This window comes from Accipiter gentilis, chromosome 1 (assembly GCF_929443795.1).
Source record: "Accipiter gentilis chromosome 1, bAccGen1.1, whole genome shotgun sequence".
NCBI lineage: Eukaryota > Metazoa > Chordata > Aves > Accipitriformes > Accipitridae > Astur > Astur gentilis.
The window spans coordinates 42,493,854-42,516,829 of NC_064880.1; the positions used below are offsets into that span (position 1 = coordinate 42,493,854).

Below are 22,976 nucleotides of genomic sequence, written 5' to 3' on the forward strand. Positions count from 1 at the left end.
GGGACTAGGTTGCCTGCTGTAGTACCTCCATAGCTTTGCCTTCTGTGCTAAGCAAAGGGAAACTGCTGCCCTCCAGAAAGAGAAGATGGGGTCAACTGATTGAAAACCAAGTTAGAGTAGAAATGATCTGCACTGAAGACCTGGCTGCTCCAATGACAGGTTTTGCCTTCTCTTTCAGGTTTCTCTTCTAGGTTTCACTTTACCTAACATCTGGGATCCCTATCAGTTAAATCCCCCTTAATTTAGATTGGGGGTGAGGGTCATCACAGCATCTTTGTGGCTGTGAGATTGCATAAGCTTGAGACTGGCTCTATCAACTAGCTTGGATTTGCCAATCTAGGCAATTGTCCAAACTGCAATCACACAGGTTAAATGCAAAGCAATCGATTTGGCTGCGCTATGCTCACGGAGACAAAGCTCTTCCAGAAGCTGCATCTATTAACACAACATCAATTGAGAGATCTAGGGCAGATAGTCCTGATGTAATAAAAAATACACCTGTTTAAAGAAAAAGCTGAATTACTATTTTTAGGGTACTCTCAGGCATGATGCTAGGGCATTCCCAGAATTCCAGCTTTCAATACAGTTACCAACTTTGACCTTGTTTGTATCACGGATCACAAAATTTCAGCCTCTCACCTTACACCTTTACTGCATGAAATAACTGGGGATAGATTAATACATATCTTTCAGAAAGCCATCCAGCTTTGCTGTGAGGACTTCTCTTACAAATTTATTCCAACTGTTAACTACTCTGGCTGTTAAAATACATGCAGAATACCAAATATCTGAGGGAGCAAGGCACAAATGAGAGCAAATCAGTATATCTGTAATCCTTCTGTGACCTGTTGATAAGTAACCCTGGCTCATTCAAGGACTGCATGTTGAAGATCCAAGAGGCTCAATGTGAAAAGTAATACCTTCTGGCCTCATGCCAACAGGTTAGCAATACACAGGCCAATGACCTGATGACTCATAACAATAACGATGTGGTTCAGACCAGTTCAAAAGAGCTCTGAAAAAACATGCTCCATTGTCATCTTATACCCCCAACGATAAATTGAGAAATCTCACTGAAGGCAGTCAGGTTTGAATGTTTTGTTGTAGGTATTAGTTCCCCTTTCCACAGGGGTGAGATGACAACGCTGATGAGGAATCTTATTAAGGCCTTTGGTGTCTTGGCATGCTTTGTAGGATTACAGATGTGCAACAGCTTAAAACCTTTGACGTAGGGATAGTTGTTGAGCAATTTCAAGCCCCTTCTGCCTCCAGGCATGGATGTAACCTAATCAAGCCCTTCAGTTATCAAAACCTTAAGAAAACACATATAAAAGTCCCTACACTCCACTTGTCCTGCCTCACTTCCCAAAGCAGAATCTTGTCATGGAGCTTCTGCCTCTGCCCTGACCACCACCATGTTTCATAACAGCTCCTAAGCCCCCTCACTATGGAGCTGGACACCATCAGGCCTGGTCCCATGCCCCACCTAACTGGACACTGCCAGGGGCTCTCCGACAACAAGACCTCCAGGCTCACAATCTAAAAACCCAGTCACCAGAAGCTGAACGTTTCCAGCCCTTCTCAGCATTCCTGTCGCACTGCACACAACACGTGTACCTCCTCTGCTCTTCAATGAAAAGGCATGAGTTAAGGAATAACTCAGCCCATCTAACCTTCAAGCATCTCCACCTCCTACACTCCTCTGGGACCCTTAATGATGTACTAGCACCAGGGAGGCAACGCAGTTTCACCTCCGGCATTCTCCTAACTAATGGGGCTCTGTCTTCTTTTCCTGTAGCTCTTTAGCGGCAGAGACATTTCTGAGCCAAGCAGCAGAACCAGCAACAATAACACCTTTCAGGCAGGTTAGCCGGCTGACATGTGCTGCAGATCTCCTGGCATTTCTGTTGGCTGACGGGGGTGGGATTAGGGGATTGCTATATAATGATGATACCTTTTAAAGATCCTGCTTTTAGGCCATAATTTCTCTTGTCATTTTACCTCCTCTCCTACCAACTCTTTCCTACTAACTAACCCACTATTACAGTGCAGTGGCAGGAAGAATATTTGTTCATCTGCTGCTCTAAGCAAAAGCTTCTCACTTCAGAGAGGTACACTCATCAGTTCTTCCTTTTAATGGCAAGTTCTGACAAATTACAGGTAAAAAATAATTAAAAAAAAATTAAAGGCAGTAGGTGGCTTGAATCTTTCCATGTTGGCTGAAATGTCAATCAAGCCCAAGAAATAACAGGCAGTGTCTTGATTTCTATTACTACTGCAGGTGGTACAACTTACAAAGAAACCCTTCCCGGTTATTAAATTAAAGGCTGCAAGGCATGCATCCTCATAGCAAAATTAAGCTTTTATAGGCATGTAGTTGGAGATTATTAAACCCAGCATGGTCCCAGATAAGAATGTCTAAGTGTGAGTTGTCAGAATTAATGCCAAACGGCACATTTTCCTTCCCAACGTTCTTTCTTCCTGTAAAGAGGGAAGGGATAAAGTGGAATGGAAATGCAACCAAGAGTCAGTACATGGGTCTTTTTTCATTTGACACATTCAAATCCACTGCTCGGACCACAGGCATCCCCAAGGACAGTTCCAGCCTTTCGTTCTGAAACTAGCTCAGTTCTGCAAGGTAAGTGCTGCCCTGGGTCTATCCCATATTAGCTGAAGTTTACACATATGGACCCAATGAACTCCAGAGTTTGCTTGTATTTGACCTTTCTCAGAAGGCTGATTTTTCCAGTGCTGACTCTTTAATTTGGCTGGAAACCTTCAGTGCTGGGGCATGTTTACATTTGCAAAAGTATCTGTTTAAAAACAGTATGAAAAATTAAAAACCAAGGCCCTGGCTTTGCATGTCGGCAGTAGGAGCCGGAAAGCTAGGAACCACATGGCTTAGGGGCAAAATGTTCATCAAGGCCTCCTTTGTGCTTCTCATCTCTAATCATTTCCAGGGGGTTAAAGATCCATGCTCTCACTTCCTCCACACAAGGACCAGCGAACAAAAGTTTAATAGTTTCCAACACTATCCATCGCCAGACATCTGATTCAGAGCCTCTAAAGCTCTGCAAGTCCCTCCACAGCTCCAGGTGGTTCAGGTATCCAGCTGCAAAGAAGACAAAGCTTTGCAGGAAATACAAGTCTGCAGACACAGCTGTGCTCAGGCTATTATGCATGCATAACACAAGGTGAAAAGAGGCCCTCTGCCATTTCGGAGGGTGGTCCCTGCAGTCCACTAACATGCTGCTCTGCACTGGCTTCCTGAGAGTACAGGACTGGGACGAGGATTAGTCAGCTGCACAAAGGATGGCGTGCCAAATTGCAGGAGCTGAGTTTAAGGGCCTGATCCAGAGGCTCTTCAAATCATTGGCTGTTTTCCACTGAGCTTGATGGGTTTTGGATCAGCTTCTAAAGATGTGGTAAACCTGGTAATACTTGAGCCTTCGTCTCCTCAAAACCAGCTGCTCCCCACCTCACCATTACACTGTGTGTTTTGGAGGAAAGAAAAAACTACATGTAAACACTGAGTTGAGACTTCCCGGTCTGAAGGACAGCATTTACTGCTTCATCTTACTTGAGCCCACTTGTAGCTCCCAACTCCAGCAGGCTGTAACAGCTTTGTGCATCCAGCACACATCACGCAAGAGCAGAGAGGGTAAATGGCCATGCCTTGAAGTTGCAAAGGCATCGCTAGGTGCACAGAGCATGGCTAACCACTGTGTTATTCAAGAACACCTCTTCCGGAATAATTCTCAGTAAGGATTTCCTAGGCTGGAGCAAAAGAAAATAAACTAAACAGGACCAAGGATTCGTTGTGCAAAATAAGGGTATACCTACATATACAGACTAACCATGCTCCTATCTAACAACGCTCGTATCCTAGGATTGCACAGAAAAGCTTCAAAGATATCATAAAAAGACCTTAAAGGAGGAAAATAGGGAAGTTGAACAAGAAGGAAGATTCCGAGGGACCCCATTCCAGAAAAGACCACCTGAACCACATATATTACATAAAGCCCCTGTAAAATAAGCTGATTCAACAATAGAAGTTTGTGCAATGAAGTAGGGCATACATATCGCACTTGGGGCCTGCCAGACTCAATGGGAATAAATAAATACCTGTTCTGCAGCTATTCAGACCTACTTTTGTGCAGTGTTAACTTGACCACACATTGAGTGCTTCCCTTACTGCCTCAGTATGGTCTCTTATAAGTTCTCTTAACTCAGCTTACTAGTTCGTGGCATGTTTGATTACTCTGTGTGAGTACTTCAGCATTCCTGGGGAGACCCAGACAACAGCTATGACTTCTGTAACTGTTCAATCTCCGCCCCTTTTGGTTTGCTTCAGCGCTGGAACAGGGCAAACCATATATAGTGACTGGCAGATACTCCAGTTTGCAAGTACTCAACCACTTAGATCTTTTTCAGACCACCCACTAGCCTGGAAGACTCTCAGTGCTGGATCCCAACCATGACCAACAGATATAAATAACAGAAGGTAAGGTTTCAGGCTGTCTTCTTGGTACAGACTGATGAAATGTCCCCTTTTCATAATCCGACCTACCATCTCAGACCATCCTCTGCTTCAACTATCCTCAGTATTCAGAGCATTTTTCACAAAGTAAGTAGACAGTTGCCTGCTAAGGCTGAGGCCACAGTTTCCATTCTGTGCGGGTCACCAACCAGAACCCATGAGAGACAAAGCAAACAAGGCTGTAACCAAAGATCAGAAGGCTAATGACTATCCATGCTACCACCTGTCTTCTCAAACGCAGCAAGTGTGGACACTTCCAAGAATGCATAGAAGTTAAAGTCAAATTACAGTATTATCTTTATTAGACTGGCAATGAATCATATTTTAGTATCAGCCTCATTTTAAATTTTAGCTCTCTGCTGTAGGTCACACTACAGGTTAGTGCAATAGTCTTTGGAAAATAACTTTCACTCCTACCCCATGCTGAGATGTAAAAGTAGCCTCCACAACACAAAACCACTCCACAATTCAGCAAATTTATCAGGAGAAGGGGAAATCTTTTGCTGCGCGGGCAGAGCTGAGCAAACAAATGTGTCAGCACTCAGAGCTCAACTTTACTCATGAGGCCAAAAAAATCAAGCTGGCTTTACCCAAGAATTCCTCCTACACATACATATCACCCTGCAGTCTTGTCTTCCCATCACCACCTCCACCTCATTACTGGTATTCTCTCTTTCTTTAACCTGATCCATTGAAATCTTTAATTGTACATTAAACATGTTCTCATCCCAACTGCTGCAATTTCTAGCTTCACTGCCTTCTTAAATGTCTGATCTCCACTCACAGTTATGAAGGCTCAGAAGGCTGTTGGCAGAGTATGCACCCTTCTACAAAATGGGCCAAACCAGCAGTTTCCTTCTGTCTTTCCTCAATACCTGAATCCAACTCGGATGTTCTTCCAGCTGTCTCATTTTCATCGTTTCATTTAGTTTACCCCTCTGACCCCACGTTCACCTCCCCTCCCACTCCCGCTTTCTTTTCTAGCAGTCTTTACCTTCCAGACGTGTTTCTAATTCATTTCCTGCCCACTTGGTCAATTCTTCCTGTCTATGAAACTTCTCCTCAGATGAGGGAAGCAACGAGCTACCCCATGAGTGGCTTGAGGGTCACTGTGATAGCTGCTTGCAGTGAGCCATTCCCTTTCAATGAGATCCAAGAAGCAAAAGAGTTGCACATGTCCCTCTCAAACCTGTCCAAGAATATGTGGATAGGAGATGACTGCAAGAAGAAAGAATAAGACTTTTTCTCTCTTGGTATCGTGAAAGATGGAATAGTCCTATCTCTCAGCTACCAAGGAATAGAAGGGGACAGAAGAAAAGGCTCTGCTCTTTACCACCCTGAAGGGTAAAAAAGAACCAAAGACTCAGGTTGTACCTTCACAGAGCTGTAGGAATCACAATAATCATAGTAATCTAGACATGTTATCATATGAAGTTATGTCAAATCTAGATGATTTTGCGCCTCTCCCCTCACTGCCTACAGCTCATCCTTGAACTGACTTTGCTGAGTTTCTTTCTTCCCAAGAGAGAAATGACATCTGGAGATGTAGGCATGGTCCTAAGTGCCCAATAGCACTGATATTGGAGTCCTCTGTCTTGGGCAAATCATGAAACTATTTAGTGTCTCAGTGCTTTCAGTTGTTAAATGGGTTTAGGGATACTGGCTGGTGCATCAAGGCCTAATTATCTGTAACGCATGTGATATACAGGAAGCACTAACTATTGCTAATGCATACCAAGCATCTTGACTCTTTGTTTCCTAAATTTTAATCATTTCTTCAAAACAAGTGTTGCTAAATTGTTTCAATATGGAGAAGAACGAACTTAGTCTAAACCTAATTTTTGCAAAAGTACAATTGTGACTGCTTGTTTATTTACTTTTTGATTATTAATTTGGAGCAGCTGGCAAAACACACCAATCTACTAGGAAGAACCCAGGGATTCAATCCCAGATAAAGAAAACAGATAAGAAGCATGAACTAGTGCTCACTTCCAGTATGGGACAGCCTGCTGTTAAGTTGTCCGGGGCCCCCCCAAGGAAGTAGATTGAAGGACTGCAAGTCACATTCCCAGTTTGGCACATTTCTACAGTTCTTCAGCATTTCTGCTCCATCAGAGAGGCCAGTCTTGGCCCCTTCAACTTTTCACTTGGGTTCCTATTTGCACATGGTGGAGGGCAGGCAGAAGCTCAATCAAGATCTGCCTGAGGGCAGCGATGGGAGACTTCCACTCGGTGAGTCCCCAGGCCTCAAGCTGGGGGAGTGGGAAAGAAGTCGTGCAACATGAGAGAGGGTCTTCCCTCTTCAGCATGGCTTCTATTGCTCAGACCACCACAAGACCTGAAACCGCAACTAACATAGAATCATAGAATCACTTAGGTTGGAAAAGACCTTTAAGATCATCGGGTCCAACTGTTAACTAACACTGCCAAGTCCACCACTAAACCATGTCCCTAAGTGCCAAATCTACACTTCTTTTATATACCTCAAGGGATGCTGACTCAACATACAGCACTGCAGATCCTCAATGGCAATGGTTGATCAAGAGCAAGAAGAGATGCCACAGTGCTGCAGGAGTGTCGGATATGGATACATGGCCACAAGCATGTCCGTTTGCCATGCCTGAGATCAACAGGACCAAAGGTCTGTGTCTAAACAGCTCAGGACTTCGTGGAAAGAATGGATTTGGCTTTCCTCAGCAGGCTACCAACCAGGGCAAACACTACCATAACACTGCCTCCCCTCCTCAACAACCCTCCTCAAAAACCTTGCCTGCTACCCCACACAGCACTGCACGGTGTCATGCAGCCATAGCCCTGTGCCCCACCACCACCTCGTGAAACTCAGCTAACCGCTGCCACACACAGTCCCACTGTTAGAAAACCCAGAGATTTCTTGTTTTCTTAAGGATGTTGCAGAGCGTTTAAGTATTGTGATCCATTGTTTACTGAGACAAGCCCTGCAGCTGTCACGCAATCTCCCTTGCTGAGAAAGATAAGGTGAGTGCTCATGCATCACTTGCAGCTTCCTATGACATTCTGATCAGTATAATCCCTCTTTTCAGACAGGAAAGCAAGCTGCATCTTGGCTCCTACAGCCACTGCAGTCTGATGGAAAAAACACTTCTTTGTCATCATTCAACCATCATTCAATCTGCCTCCCCCACATCTGGAGGCAAATTTTTTTTCACTATCCTTACAGTTACATGTCTACACCAGCCAGTTGTGCCAGCAGAGATGATGCAAGATTCAGGACAACTGTTACCACTAGTGAGAATGTAGGAGAGGGCAGAGAAAGCATGGCTAAACTCTGAATTTCACCTGCAGGTAGCCAGATCTGCCACAGAAGCAGATGTGTCTGATTTGATAAACATCTGAAACAGAAGTTGACCCTCTTTGCTGGCTCACCAGAGACTGAACTGGAGATGCCAAGTCAAACTCAGTTTGTACTTTTTAGCTAGCCAGGCTTATGAGGACTCCTGTCTTCTCTGAACAAAGGTCCCACCGTGAGTCAGTTACACCAATAAATCAGAGCAGAGGCTGTAAAATCCTGAAAGACTTTTGAAATGAACCTGTTCTCATAAGGATCAGTATTTTTAAATTGGAAGCTGGCTAATAATAGTAAAGGATTATCAGAGACCACATTTCACCAATGACCTCCACCTCTTTTATTCATGTGCTGTAAACCAGAGCAATCCCCATGTATAAAATACAGATCTGAATTTTGCAGCTCAAGCACTTCCATTAAAACACATTCTAAGGATCTCCCAATGTTATAAAAAAGAAAGGATGGATGATCTATGAAGTCAGAGCTTTTTAAGCCAAAGCACAAGAGTTTCTTCAGGATTATATCTGTACCTCCCAAAGCTAGAAATGATTATAGAAACCTCTAACCCAGTTTACTGTGCATTGCAGATCACAACTTTCATCCAGCTAATCCTATACTAAGCCAAGGAATGTGTTGGATTTCTTAACCATTTGATTCAGCCATGTTAGAGGAACAACTTGGCAAGTTGGACCTATGGTAGCAGAACACTCTAGAAACAAAATGATATGCTAGGCTTTCCATTTACAAACTTGATGTTTCAGTGCTATGCACTTTGACTGTAGCCTAGCTCAGCACATAAGCATACGCTTGGTTTCAAGTACACAATCCCATTGACTTCAAGGTAAGTACATATTAAGTGCTTGACTGAGCTGAGACTGTTCATGGCTTTCCAGGGTGAACCCCTCACGATTAAATAAGAATATTTCTTATGAGATTGCTAGTGCTAAAGTGAACTTTATCAAAGCATAATGACATCCTTGAATGGAAGGTTTTAGGAGAATGTGATATATTAACGCTCATCAGAAGCAGATGTGCTAAATAAATGAGGTCTGCCATACCACTGGCTCACAAACTTATTCAGTTAGGGAACTGTGCTAAGTAAACTTTAAATTGAGAATGAGGTTTCTGTAAGGCATGCCTTTGTTTGCACTGAACCACAGAAAAAGAAGAAAAGCACTTTGCTTTGCTTTCGACCCTGTTTCCTTTCTCTGAGGTGTGCCTAGGATCTGAAAAGAGGCAGCCCACTTCTATGTCCTAGAACCAACCACTGTGCCAAAGAAAGGACCACGCACATGCTGCTGTTAGCTGCTGCTGTTAGCCCCAGTTACACCAGCAGTACCTCTGGAAAATATAAATAAGCTACTCTGCTGCCGACAAGACTTTCTCATGGCCTCGGTCCACACATACTGCACTGGTGACATTCTGAGCACCTTTTCCTCCACACCGTGAGTCCACGTCACTCAGTCCTGCTGCTGTGGATGCCCTCCCTCTCATCATCACCACCACTCATGGTCAGAGGCTGCTCCTTCACTTGAGCTATCGTACCTCTTTAAAGTTTTACCTTCCCTCACTCCAATATGTGAGAGCTACTCAATCACTTTGCTTCCTGAAGCTTCAGCGTAAGGTCTTCCTTTTCTTTCCTCCTTGTCATGATTCACACTGTCTAAAGCATTTTGTGAATGAAGGGCACTCTTCCAAAACCCCTTTTCTTCTTGAGGCCCCAAGGAACAGCACACTGAATAATTTTTTCAGTCAAATCTCATTGCAATTATTTGTGAAGTGCATTGGGCACCATTAATGGGGAAGTGTCAAAGAACTAGCAGCATTATTGTTATAATTATTATTATGGAATGTAAAATATATTGAGAGCTGTTGGGTGTAATTTTCAGAAGTTTTGCCTGAGAGCAAATTACTTCCCTAACCACTGTATATTTATGGCTTTATCAGTCATAATTTTCAAACAAATCCTAAATGAACTCTAAAGAATAAAATACCAGCTTCATTTGCCACAGTTCCATTCTTCAAGATTAAAAAGAAAATTGCCACAAGGCTTGCTTAATGAAAACAAAATCTATACTGAAATGCACCAAAGGTCAAATATTCTATAGCACCCAGAGGATGCCACCAGTTTCTGGTCAACACTCCATCATTAGTTAACGTTTGGACTCCCTGTATGGAGATTCAAGGGCAGCAAGGCTATGAGCTAGAAGGCAATTCTCCCATAATGTATTTTGCCTTCCCTTTGATGTTTAGCCAGATATGCCTCTCATACTTCACCCCACAATCTTCATCCTTCATTAACTAAAATTTTGGTTTGGATAGTCAAAATCTCACTTGCTCAAGAAAAGTGTAAATCTTTATCAGAATTTCCTAAGGGGCTTTCCTAGCTGGCCTTTGGAGTTGATGGATGCTAATGTGCTTTTCTTCCATCAATATACAGTAAGGGGAATAATGTATTAGTGACCAATTCAACAATAGTGGGGGTGTTTGGTAAAATGTCAAGAACCTTCAAAAGAAATAAATCATGCCCTATTATCCTTCAGCCCACAAAGTTAAAACAGCTTTTGCTTTCAATACAACAAGCGAACACTTAACTGCTCCCCACAGATTTCAGTGTTTGAAGCTGGCTACTTTTCAATAAAATGTTGTTTAAAGAAAGAAAATATTGAGAAAATATACAGCAAGCTACACTCAAGCAACCTGAATCACATTCATCTGGTAGGAAGTAATAATTACAGACAGTCTGAAGTAAAATCCCAGATTTAAACACTCCCAAACTAATTCATTTTGAAAACCTGAGGCAACAGACAGAACAACTTGTCTGCATCTAGGAGAGATTGAGGATTAGACAATGGGTCAAATGCCACACACTGAGAACTCACACCAGCTGTGATGATACAGTCTGCAAAGCTGAGATTTGCAGTCCTGAGAAGATCTGGGATGTAAGCTATTTAACCAAGTCCACCTCTCTCTTGTGCTTCAGGATGGGATCAGTTTTTATGGATGAAGACAGGCTGCAATTATTAAAGCAGGGACAAATTATGTTCTTCCAGCTTACCCTAACTGCCACGACCCAGGGGAGAAAGCCCTGGGAGACAGGATGGAGAAAAACCTGGGAAGTCTATCATACTTCTTCCTAAGCATAGCGATTTAATGGATAAAACTAATGAGAAATAAATAATGGTAGAAACTGCAAGTGGAAACCTGTCTACAACTCATTTCCAGTTACGCTGTGAACATCAAAGTGATTCATATAACACAGAGGAGTTTGCAAACTTTTAAGCATTTCCTTGGTAAACAAGCTGAAACCGAGCACTCTGCACCCATACAAACATATATACATGTCAGTCATGGCTCTGGCTCTCGAAATAACAAATCTTACAGAGTATTGCTGCGGCAGAAGATGTTTCTGGCTTTCCCAAAGGGCATGTTACAAAGGAGCTCCAAAGTTCTTTAATGAATAGCAAAGGTGCTTTATGTCCAAGAAACAGCTGTATAACAATGAAGGATACTGCTCAGAACCAGGACAGTATGGCAAGGGAATAGCCCAGTTGCAAATGCAGGGACCAACCTATTGGTTTCAATATACATATGGAAAAGACAAGAAAGATGAGCATGACTGACAAGAACTAGAAACAATTTCTCTGGTGTTTGGCTTACCAGAGTGGTCCACAGTGGAGCTGTGCCAGAATGACATACTGTTTAGTGAAATGGGACTTGGACGCATGTGTACATGCATGTATAAATAAGAAAAGGATGCACTAAGGATATACTTGACTTGTTTCACTAATTTCTCAACTCACTGAAAAACAAGCAAGCATGCAAGATCCTTAATGTAGCTACCCACTCACAGCCAAATAGGTAATAAGACACCAGAAACAGCCTCCTGGGAAGTAAGAGATCATTTTCTTATTGATCTAACAAGGGAAATCAAACTTTAACTGGATTTCCTATAAGCACATAGTAGAACAATCTAATTATGAAAAGCCCAAACTGGGTACATTATTATTGTTGGTGAACTGTACAATGAGCATGTTGTGGTTTAAGCCCCATTGGCAACTAAGCACCATGTGGCCACTCGGTCACTCCTCCCTGCCCTGGTGGGATAGGGAGGAGAATCGGAAGAAAAAGGTAAAACCTCATGGGTTGAGATAAGGACAGTTTAATAGGACAACACAGAAGTAACAACAACAATTATACTAATAAAAGAATGTATAAAGCTAGTGATACACAATGCAATTGCTCACCACCTGGAACCTGATGCTCAGTCCATTCCCGAGCTGCCCTTCCTCCTCCCCCTGCCCAGCTCCCCCAGTTATATACTGAGCATGACACCATATGGTATTGAATATCCCTTTGCCTAGTTCAGATCAGCTGTCCTAGCTGTGCCCCCTCCCAGCTTCCTGGGAGAAAACTAACTCTATCCCAGCCAAACCCAGGACACAGCATCATTTATAAGCCCCAGGGAAATTGGGACACCATTGTGTTAGTTTGGTACTGTGCAAATACACAGGACGGTGCTCACAGCACAAATTCCTAACCTGTGCCTTACTATCTCTATGTAGTCTGTTAGGATAAGTCATTCAGCTCACAGCCCCTTCCCAGCCCACATCTCTCCCAGCAGTGCAAACTTTATCTTCAGCACGTAAAAAAAGCATGTTTAGGACCAGAATTTATGTCCTTCGACTTGTCTAGACCATTTTCTCTAGGTCACAAGTAATAGCAGGTGGTTTGGGGAATGGGTTCTGTAAAGAAACAGGCATTTCTTCAGGTCCAAACACAGCTAAAGTAAAAGTATTTTGCATACGTAGACTCCGTTCTACTTAAATGAGTAGATCATGCAACTGTATTCTTGCTTTCTTACCCCTCCCATAGCAATACAAAGAGATATCAATTCAAACAGACAGTTGACTAGTGTGGATGAAATACAATAAGCAAGAGGTGAGAGATAGAAAATACATAATTTCTCAGGAAATAAGTTTAAAAGTACACAGAAAGGAGTTTTACTTGGATTCTTCCATGACAAGGATATTATCCAGCTAACTGGATGTTAAGAATATTGTAATCTGGAGGAAAAGTACGATAAAAAGAGAGGCTGAGAACAACCAAGGTAAGAACTGAAGACTGGAGAAAACAAAAGATGTTATGGAATCACATTTGTCTTGTGATGGGAAGCCTGGCTAGCAAGGTTGTGAAAAAGAAGCTATTCAACCCCTTTGTAACAGAAACTGTTTTGTTAATCTATTCATTCTGGCAGTAAATTAATGCATCCTGTATGACTGAATGGTCTGGGGCCGTACTTATTATTACTGCCCATCCACTGAAAATTGCTGGTGTAACATAATCCTCTCCCCTGGCAGCGGGAGCATCAGCAGAGCTGCTGCTGGGGCCACTCTTTCAGTCGTTGGCTTGGCATTCCCATTGTATAGCAGGTTGTGATCCATGGGACGATGAATTTGGAGACCCACAGAAAGCCCATGAGCCACACTGTTAAGCGGAGACATCCTCAGAGCAATTTGGAACAGCACATAAGATGTAGATTCCCCTGCTCGTCTCCCCTTGTTGCCTAAACCTGCTTGTGCTGGCATCAGAACAGGGTAAAGCTTTAAGATAAATTATATTATGAACTGAGATGTGGTTTTGGAGATGTGAGCCCTCTTCCATAGAACTTAAATACTACGTGCAGTGGCAATATGGTGCCTTTAATTTTATTCCTGTGTATTTTCCAGCTGAGCTTTGCAGCAGAAAATACAGGATCAAACTGTATCATGAACAATCATGAGGAAACAGGTGCTGAGAAAAAACAATAACTCTGAATCTAACTTGGGTTTAAGAGACCCAAATGATAATCTGGGTCATTTTCTTGATCTGCCTGCAATTTCAATCTTTATTTTGTTTGTATAATTGTCAAGTTATAACTAACTCATACCAGTTCCTGCCCTCTATCATTAAAGAGAGGAAGGGAACAAGTACAGTGAAAGGGGAGGAGAGATTATTTTTTTCTGTGAAAAAATTCATGCCCGATTAAAACAAAGCAAACTGGCAGATTATGGGTGTGTTTACATAGCCATCACTTCTGCACAGAAGCACTCACTTTGAGTGCCAAAAAATGCCCACCAATGCCTCAACATCAAGAATCAGGGCTCTAATATTCCCTGCAGAATGATTTATCTCAGTGCTGGATCCTGCAAACACACCCTCTGTAAACTCAAAGTTTGGTGCTCCTGGTTAATAGGAAGAGCACACACTTTTTCTCTTTTCTGTACCTATAACATCCTCATTATTGTGTTATCTATTTAAATATCCAACTGAGTTCCACCACATTTTCAACCCCAACCGTTTCTCCCTTCACCCCTCCCCAGTTAAACAGATGGTTAGACTTATTTAACGATTAAAATCAAGGTTTATTTACCCATTCCACCAAAGCAAAGTTAAAGCCAGTGCCATATCATGTAGGCTTAAAGATTTTGCTAATTTACTTTAAAGCACAGATAATGGAAAACACACAAGAAATCTCTTACACTTTCCAAATTAAGAGACAAGAGTTTCCTCCTCTGTAAAGAAGAGTAAAGCTCTCTAGAAGAACCCTGAAAGGTCAGCAAGGAAGCCTTTGACTACTTTCTTCCTGGAAACCCTATCTCAAAGGTCACAGAACCACAACTAAATTGCCTTTAGCAAAGAACCTAACTAGAGACACACTACAAGGTACTTAATTGCCTTTAGTGAAGAATGTAACTGTAGATGCACTGCAAAGTCTTAAATGGGAACCAAAATCGATATTTCAACATTTAGGAGGAAACCATTTTTAGCAAGGCGATTCAGCAGCTGATGATGCTGGCACACTGAGCTTAGCACACTAGTCTGGGGTGAATTCAGAAATAATGGTGGTACCCATATAATGATCTAACTGTCACATGGGTAAGTGGACAGACTGGACAGACAGCAACTTAGTACACTCATGGAAAATCCAACTGGGATAAGGACAAGAGAAATTCCATGCTGTAAAAGAACAGTAAAAGGATTGCCCATTGCAACACAAAGGCCCCCTCTCACATTCTTAAGACCTTGTCAAGTTAAATGCCCAGATGAAAGACAGAAAAACTACTAGCAGAGGTGATAAATACCTAACAAACCAAAACAAAGCAACAAAAAGGCAGCCACTCCTTGCAATTTGAAAACAATTTACTACTCTTGGATTCAGGTATGTCCAAATTCTCTATCACTTTTCACTTACTAAGTCTCTGGATCCAACCAGCCAGGTGAGGTATATAAGCATTACTAAATCCAGTTAGAGAAAAAGAAACCGAAACACAGTTTCAGTATGGCACAAGATTACAGGGAGCTGTAGCAGAATTGAAAACGGAGATTCTTAGACCAGAAGTCCCAAAACTGCCTGAACTAAGCGACTGCTGTGAAACCTGAAAGTTAAAACTCTGTAAAGCATCAAAGAGAATATGATTCATCAGACCACTTGCACTAGCCTGTAGAAAACAGGTGTAAGGAAAACAGCACAGACTAAATCATCATGCCTAACACCACCAGGAAGGACTTCAAAATGGCTCATCCTACTGGAACTTGAAACAGGAATGGAAGCTCTTACCTTCAAAAGCAATTGTGGGATGTTCTTTCCTGATGCATTGCTGATGTTCAGCTTCAGAGTATTCAGGTACATTCTGTGATGCTGAGAGATGAAAAGCAAGAAGAAAAAGGCTTGGCAATGACAGGGAAATGGCCTTTAATCTTGAAACAACCATGACTGAAGGGCGGCTGCAGATCTAGCTTCCAAGGTAGGCCCAGGGAGGATACCTGAAATACAAATAATTCCACTTTCAGAAAGATGAATACTTATCTAGAGTGTGTAACACGGGTAGAGAAAGGTGGAGGTTCCCCTTTCATCCCAATCCCACTTGTGCTAAGTAGACAAGATAATATTCCATAAACAGCATCTAAAAAAAAAAAAAAGACCCAATTTACAACTGTGTTTGGGCTTCTAACTTCAAAAAGAAGGGAAGCGCACAGCTCCCTAAATATATATCTCTGTATACCTTTGAGGTATATGTCCTTATACAGCAGCTGGTGTGCAATAGCCAGTGCTGACAACATGAAATCTCAAATACTCCAGATGATGTAAATGTGTCCCCCAGTGTGGACAACTCACTCCTCAGTTTCATGACATGTCCATGTTTAAATATCATGCTACATTCAAGAGATCGCTAAGGAACAGCCAACACCAGTCGTCGTGAAAACACATGTGCAACTAACAGTGTTCAAATAGGGGATTTATACATTTTACCACTGCTGTTTTAAATGTCTTGAAACAAGAAAAGCCAATTTAAAGGTGTTGCCAGGAAAGTGCTAATTAGGGTAACATAAAAATTAAAAGAGCTTAATGGGGAGAATGGTGAAAAGTGAGTCAATTGCCTGCATTATCATGGGATGCTATAGCTCCCAGTCACAAGAGCTGAGGCACTGCTAAAGAGGAGGAGCACTCATTCTCAGGCTAGGAGAGAGGAAAGTCATGCCTTTTCTACGTGATCATTTTTAACAACAGCAGCAGAAAAGCTGTAGCTCTAAAACTCCCCCGGGCCTACCAGGGCTGAGGCAGGGGATGGAAGATTAATTAGCCCATGCCACAAGCTCCCCAAGATGCTGCTGCAGCTTAGGAAAATATGCATTGCCAAATTTAATCTTACTGATATGCGCATTGTATTTTCCTATGTAACTTCATTCAGTTATTGCAAACACGTGTTTGCAAACACATGGAGTCTCCTACCCTTAAATCTTATGTAGTGATAAAGCTGATTCTGGTTAAATTCACACATAACAAGATTTTCAGTTCCTGCAGGTGTAATGATTCATAAAAGTAGTGTAACAATCAACACCTGCAGTGCCTGATACCTCTATATTTTTGTTTGGAGTCTCCAAAACACCGTCAGTGAGCTGAAGTGGCCAGGCTGGTAGCTGGTAACATGAGGCACTGATACACAATGACAGACTTGTGGTATGGAGCAAACTCCAATATAGGGGATAATACTGTGACATTAAGGAGCTGGAAGAAGTTTGTAAAGGTCTTTGGGCATCACAGGAGTAATAAGGGGCTGCTTACAGCAGCAATGGAAGACAGTTGGTTTGAAAGATGGATCCTATGTTTTATTCTTATCTGTATTTCTCTGTGATTTTAAACACTGGCATGAAGATGAGTTGCCAGCGCATCCATTATGCGTGTCCTCAGCAGCAGCTACATACCATTGACTGAAAATAGCACTGGCATTCAGGATTTGGGGTAGTTCTAGGGACTTGGTTTCCCAACCAGTGTGACCGAGAGAATACAGCATTTCATATTTTTTCCACCTCCATATACATGCAGATTTTATGCAGGGATGTATAAAATCCCCTTCCAGTTCTCCAAAGGAGGTTTTACAGCACTTCACTATGGAGGTGGATTTTTTTTAAACACAGCAAATATGTTAAATTAAAAAATGGGACTGGCAGAAGTAAGAGATGTGAAATCAGTCAAAGCTAAGGCCAGCACAGCGTTTATTCATTAAGCACAAGCATATTGCAGGGTGTACGTCGCTGAGTACTGTGGCATCTCACATGATGGAGATGTTGTGCAACTCATGTTGTAATAAAAATAATCGATGATGAAGCATAGGACTGTATTTTCAGCCCTTGGTTTAAATGGTCACTCTTTTCAGTACAGATCCAGAGGTGAAACACAGCACAGAGATATGAACCCCAGAGAGACGCATTCTGTATAGCGCTCGGATCCGCTTAAAGTTCCAGAAGAGACAAAGCCAAACTTTCCTTAGATTGGAGATGGTTCTCATGGGAAATGCACAGAAGGCAAAAGGACTTCTTCACTGTCAGATATCCTTGCTGGAAACTGGAAGAGACAGTCATGGAAATCTCACTTTATGCATACTCTACTCCTCCCAGTGCAGCCATTACTGGATAATCCTAGAAATAAGGTACTAAACTAGACAGACTTTTAGTCTGAGCCAATATGGCCATTTCCACGTACTAATCATCCAAACAATGATCTCAAGCTAGGTGAAAAAAATTGTTAAATCAAACACGGTATGTTCCTCTAAGGCCCTGTGAGGTCTACAATCAGCAGATGAGTAAATTCAAGTTTCACACTCTTCAGGGTCATGAAATGATAAAAAGTTGCATACAGGAAAGCTTCATAACATCCCACAGCCTATTCTGTGCCAAAGCAGAGTACATTTACTAGTGTTTTGTCTGGACTAGTTGTAAAATGTGCCAAGTAGCTGGATTTCTGCCACTTTCCCTGGGAGATTTTGCCACAGTCCAAGAGACTTTAGTGTTCCTTAGAAAGCTGTAAGCAGTATTTGGGGTAAAGTTCCATCTTCTTTTTCCTTACTGTCATAGGGAAATCCAAAGTGTGTGCATGAAAATAATGGTTTCAAACTTGATGTGAAATGGAAAGTAATATATGACCAAACAAAGATGAAAAAGAAACATTATAAAAAACTTGTATCCTTCCCTATGTCCCCTATCTCCTACGTCCAATTGCATCCATCAAATGTGTGGAGCTCTCATGTGCTGGGAAGTTGAACAAAATCAGTCGTGTGCAGCCCTGAACTGGTGCCTACTGGAGTCAGAGTCAATGAGTAAATGCCAGCTTGATCAAGGACGACAGAAGCCTGAGCCCTAGAGCACCAGCTAAACAATATTCAGACAGTGGATAGCATTGCAAAAGGTTACTCCTTCAACCTGTCCCTTCCCAGGCTGCCTTGCTCGTTTTTTTCTCAATATTTTAAGAGAGACTCTAACTTAGTAATTGCTATTCCCAGCTGCTGCAACTTTATTTTTGAAAAATACATACTCCGAATATGAAGCAGTGCCATGTGCAAGAGCAGGTCAATTGTATGCCAGGAGCAAGCTAGTAACTGCCTGGGAGAGTCCAGCAGCTAGTTATGAAGTGTAAATATTTTAATTCTACTGGAGATGGCCAAACTGAAGCCTCCAGTTTTGCCCAAGCTGCAGATTTTCACTGTGAGGGCTGGCGTATGACCCGTGCTTAGGACCAGTCCTCATCCAGGCTGCTAAAACACTGCATGTCCTAAGCACAGCCCAGGCTAGTCGTGGTTTGCACTGCTGGAACTTGCCCTAGCGTTAAGCCGTTTAGATACAGTTAAATGCTATAAGAAGAGCTGTTCTTATTAGACTCTTTGCTCAAAGTGGCTTAGAGCTCAAGAAATCAGCTGTCAAGGTTTCAGTGCAGATGAGAGACAAGAGTTCAAATCCCTGGTTAAACTCAAATCTCAGATAGGACATATCGTTTCAATTCTTTATTTGCTCATTTTCATGTATCTTTACCACCTCAGCTATTCCCCCCCACACACAATGCAGACACGTTAAAAAAAAATGGATGAAAATGTCCAATAAGATTATCTGTCCAAGTTAATCTGTCCTCTCCCTCAGGAAAGCCTGTCCTCTGCGCCTCTGCACGGTCCCAAGGGCCAGTGATGGGGCGTCTCTCTCCCCTCTTCTACTCTGCACAGTGAATCCCTCTGGCCCTCTGCCAACAAAAGGTCAACAAATTCAGGCTCCATTGGATCCGGTGAAATATGCTCCAGAGACAGGTATTTTGTAGAGCACCACTACTGCCACCATCCTCTTGTCTCTTAAATCAGGCTCTCTTAGCTCACGGGCTTCCCTGACTGTAGTGGCGGTGGCAGGGGATGGGCAAAGAGCTGCTCCTTCTGGGTAAAGCAGGAGGTCTGTCTGCACTCTCAATGCGTCCCCAAAGCTGAGATTTGCAACCACAGCACCCATGTGAGCACAAACTCACTGCCGCTTGCCCATTTCTCACCCAGGCCGTTTCATGGCAGCCTGATACGGAAAGCGTATAATTCTGCTTTGCCTCGTGGCTTCACCCCCTCGCACAAGCGCAGCATTCAAGGGATCACCCAGAGTCCCTCCCTTATTCATTCTCGGGGCATGAGTCTTTTCCAACTCGCCCTGTATTGTATCATTGTAACTCCATTGATTTCACAGGAACTAATCCTGATTTACAGAGGGTAACTCAGATCAGGCCCCCTTTCACTAAAGCTCCACGTCTAAAGAAAAATACCTTCAATCAATCTTCAGGGCTTTAAAACAAAGCACACTTTAAAAATGGCTGTTCCAGGAATCCATATCCTGCTTTCCTCTGACTGCAACTATCATTTTGACTTAATAAAACGTGACAGTAAAGTTTAAGGATAAAAGAAAATGCTTCATCTTTCATTTTAAAGAAAAGAGATGCCTTTTAAAAGGACTAAAAAAGGAACCTCCTGTAAAAGCATTAATTCTTCTGTTTGGGATCTTTTGTGATTGGCACAGTTATGATTTTATTAGAATGGGGAAGGAGAGCAATGGAAAGAGGTGGACATTAAAGTATTCAAAAAAGTACTGGAAGAATAAGGGAAATAAATATAAATATCATAAAGCAAGACAGCTCAGCAATGCAGCTATGACAGGCTGGCACAGGCAGCTCTGCCCTAGAAAACTCCAAGGCCAACAAAACCTCAGTCCTTTATTCAAGCGCCGCTCCTTGCCCTCCCCTCCCACCCTCACCAGCTGGAATTCATTCCACAAGACTGGCTCCAAGGGCCATTTCACACTATCAAAGAAAAGGCACAACTTTTCCCTCTGCCCCTGGCCACATCCGTACACTCAGCCCTCAGCCATGCCTGCGCTGGCGAGATGGATCTGTCTCACAGCCGAAACACGGCACGCTGCACTTGCACGTCCACGCATCAGATCTCATGTGCACACTTAGACCGGGCTCCCGCATAACGAGGTTTTCTCATCTATTTACTTTTGAGGCAAACATATGGGAATGGTCTAACTACTGTTCAGATGAGAATCTGTAAAGAGATCTTGTTTTGCTTTAATTAAATCACCGTACAGTCTCCTGAAGAATCGGCAAGCTCACCTCTAATTTCACAACGGCTTACACGCTGCATTGTTCTGGCTGGGTTTTGCCGTGCTCTCATGTGCCTGCCTCGTTCAGGGCTGCCCATGGCCTCCACTACAACAGCATCTAAAAGCCTCACACTGAACTCACTCTCATAACACCCCAGGAAGACAGAACCACATTTTCATGACTATAATCCAACAGTTATCTTTAAAAAACCCCTACAATTCAGCAGCAGGATGGATCGCAAGAGTGTGCAGGTAATATGCTTTCCTGCGGCAAAGCAGAAGCTCGAGCTCCATGCTGACCACTGGGGTACTCTCACAGCTCCTGCCTCGCACAGTCTGCAAGGCACTGGTTGCAGTATCACACAGTAGGTTTTATATCACAGTAGGCTTTATATCAGGAATAAACAATCAAGATCTCACAACACAGGTCACTTTATTGCAACTTTTCTGTTACCTATATAAATAATTCAGGTAATACTATGCAAAGGAGAAATCAGTTCAACCTAATATACTGTTAGGTTCATGGCTCGTCAAGCCTGTAGTGGAGCTGGAACCACCAAAGACTGACAGTGCACTTTGGAGCATTTTATTTCTAGAACGCTTGCTGATTGCTGTTCAAACCCACCCAGGACCGGTCAAGGTCCCAAACCAAGCCCACAAAATGCAATAGGATGTTCTCATTCAGATCAGGTAACAAAGGCAAAACTCTTAATAACAGCTCGATACAAAATTAATTGGTTGATGTCAGTCCACTTCTTTATGGACAGGTGTACACCCTCAATGAGCCATCATCAGCCACCACTTGGTTACTTGGCCTCAATAGCATAGTCAATGGCTGCATGGTCCTTCAAACTGAACTGTTTCCTCACCTTTAGTGGAGGCCCCCCAGAACAGGAGCCTATTATAGAAAGCTCCCGTTAAATAAAGCTGATTCAACAATAAAAGCCCATGTAACAGAGCAAAATATACCGTAATGCTGGGTTCCTGCCAAACCCAGTAGGCATAAGTAAATACGTGCTCTGCTGACACTCAGACCTGCTTTTGAATAGCGCTAACCTGACCACACATTGAGTGTGTCCCCAAGTGCTTCAAGAGGCTCTCCCCAAAGGGCTCTACATCTTTTTTTTAGTGGCTACACATAATATAGACATGAGAAGTCTTGTTAGCATTTGTTTGGGGTATGAATTTAGCACTTGTGAAAAGGTGCCTTGGAGTCTGAAGTCTTCTGTTTATCCAAAGATCGTATTTGGCAATGAAGGCTTACATTCATTTACTTCCCTTGTGGTACGCCTCCACCGTTCTCTAGAATACTACTTCTACAGGCGGGATGGAAAGACCTTCTATTTGCTGGTCACAGAATGGCTTTTCTGAGAGGCTGTCAACAGAGACGTCAAAGTGGAGGTATTTTTGGTGATTCTAGGACCTGGACTGACTATGGAATTATTTTTCATGTGCTCCATCTGTGAAACACAGAGACGAAGGCAGAGGCTAGCATAACAGCAGAACGCAGTGGATGCTATGGTACTTAGCACGACTGCAATCTAGACATGAAGTTTACTGCAGCCTAGATTGGAAATCAGGAGCTCCTGGCTCCCAGTCAAAGCCCCCGGATGCTCCATCAAAAGGAGAGGATGCATGTGTAACACAGTCCAAGAGAGGAGCCATCCCAGGGCTCACAGGACAGCAGCAACACAGCAAGAATAACTATTCCAGAGGCCCTATCTGCAGCAGGGGAGCATGCCCAGGGCTTGGCATCCCTTGCAGTGCAGTCACCTTTCTTGCTGTATGTGTGACGTAGAGTCCTCTGCATGGGTGCTGTAAATCCAAGGGGCCAGAAGTGCTGTTTACATGCAGATCAGCTACATAATGCAAGTATAGTAGATTCAGCATCAGACTTACTGCAAATAGTCACCTGGCTGCGAGGGCTCTTTCTGGCTTGAGTTTTGGTACTTAAGCCCATAGATACATGCCCTAAGCCTATAGCTGTTGTAGAAACACTTAACACCGCAGCTTTTCTTCAGGTTGCTCCCCTGCACAATGTGGGAATGGTTTGTAAATTTGCAAATTAGAAGAGCCACAGCCCCTAATACCACACTGCGCAGCCAATGTCATTCCACAACACTCTGGTGCCTGACAGCCTGGAGACGGTCCTCTATTCCCAGTGATTTCCAG

At 42.9% G+C, this 22,976-nt stretch overlaps 1 protein-coding gene across 2 annotated transcripts in view; it reads right to left on the reverse strand.

Annotated features, from left to right (window-relative positions):
- The window catches only part of SEMA5B (semaphorin 5B), a 281,599-nt gene that overhangs the window by 124,955 nt on the left and 133,668 nt on the right, over positions 1-22,976 (reverse strand). For both annotated transcript variants that reach the window (XM_049804042.1, XM_049804051.1), the window contains exon 4: positions 15,466-15,671. In XM_049804042.1, coding sequence (XP_049659999.1) covers positions 15,466-15,619 — 154 coding nt within the window. In that variant the 5' untranslated portion in view covers positions 15,620-15,671. The remainder of the gene's footprint in view (positions 1-15,465; positions 15,672-22,976) is intronic.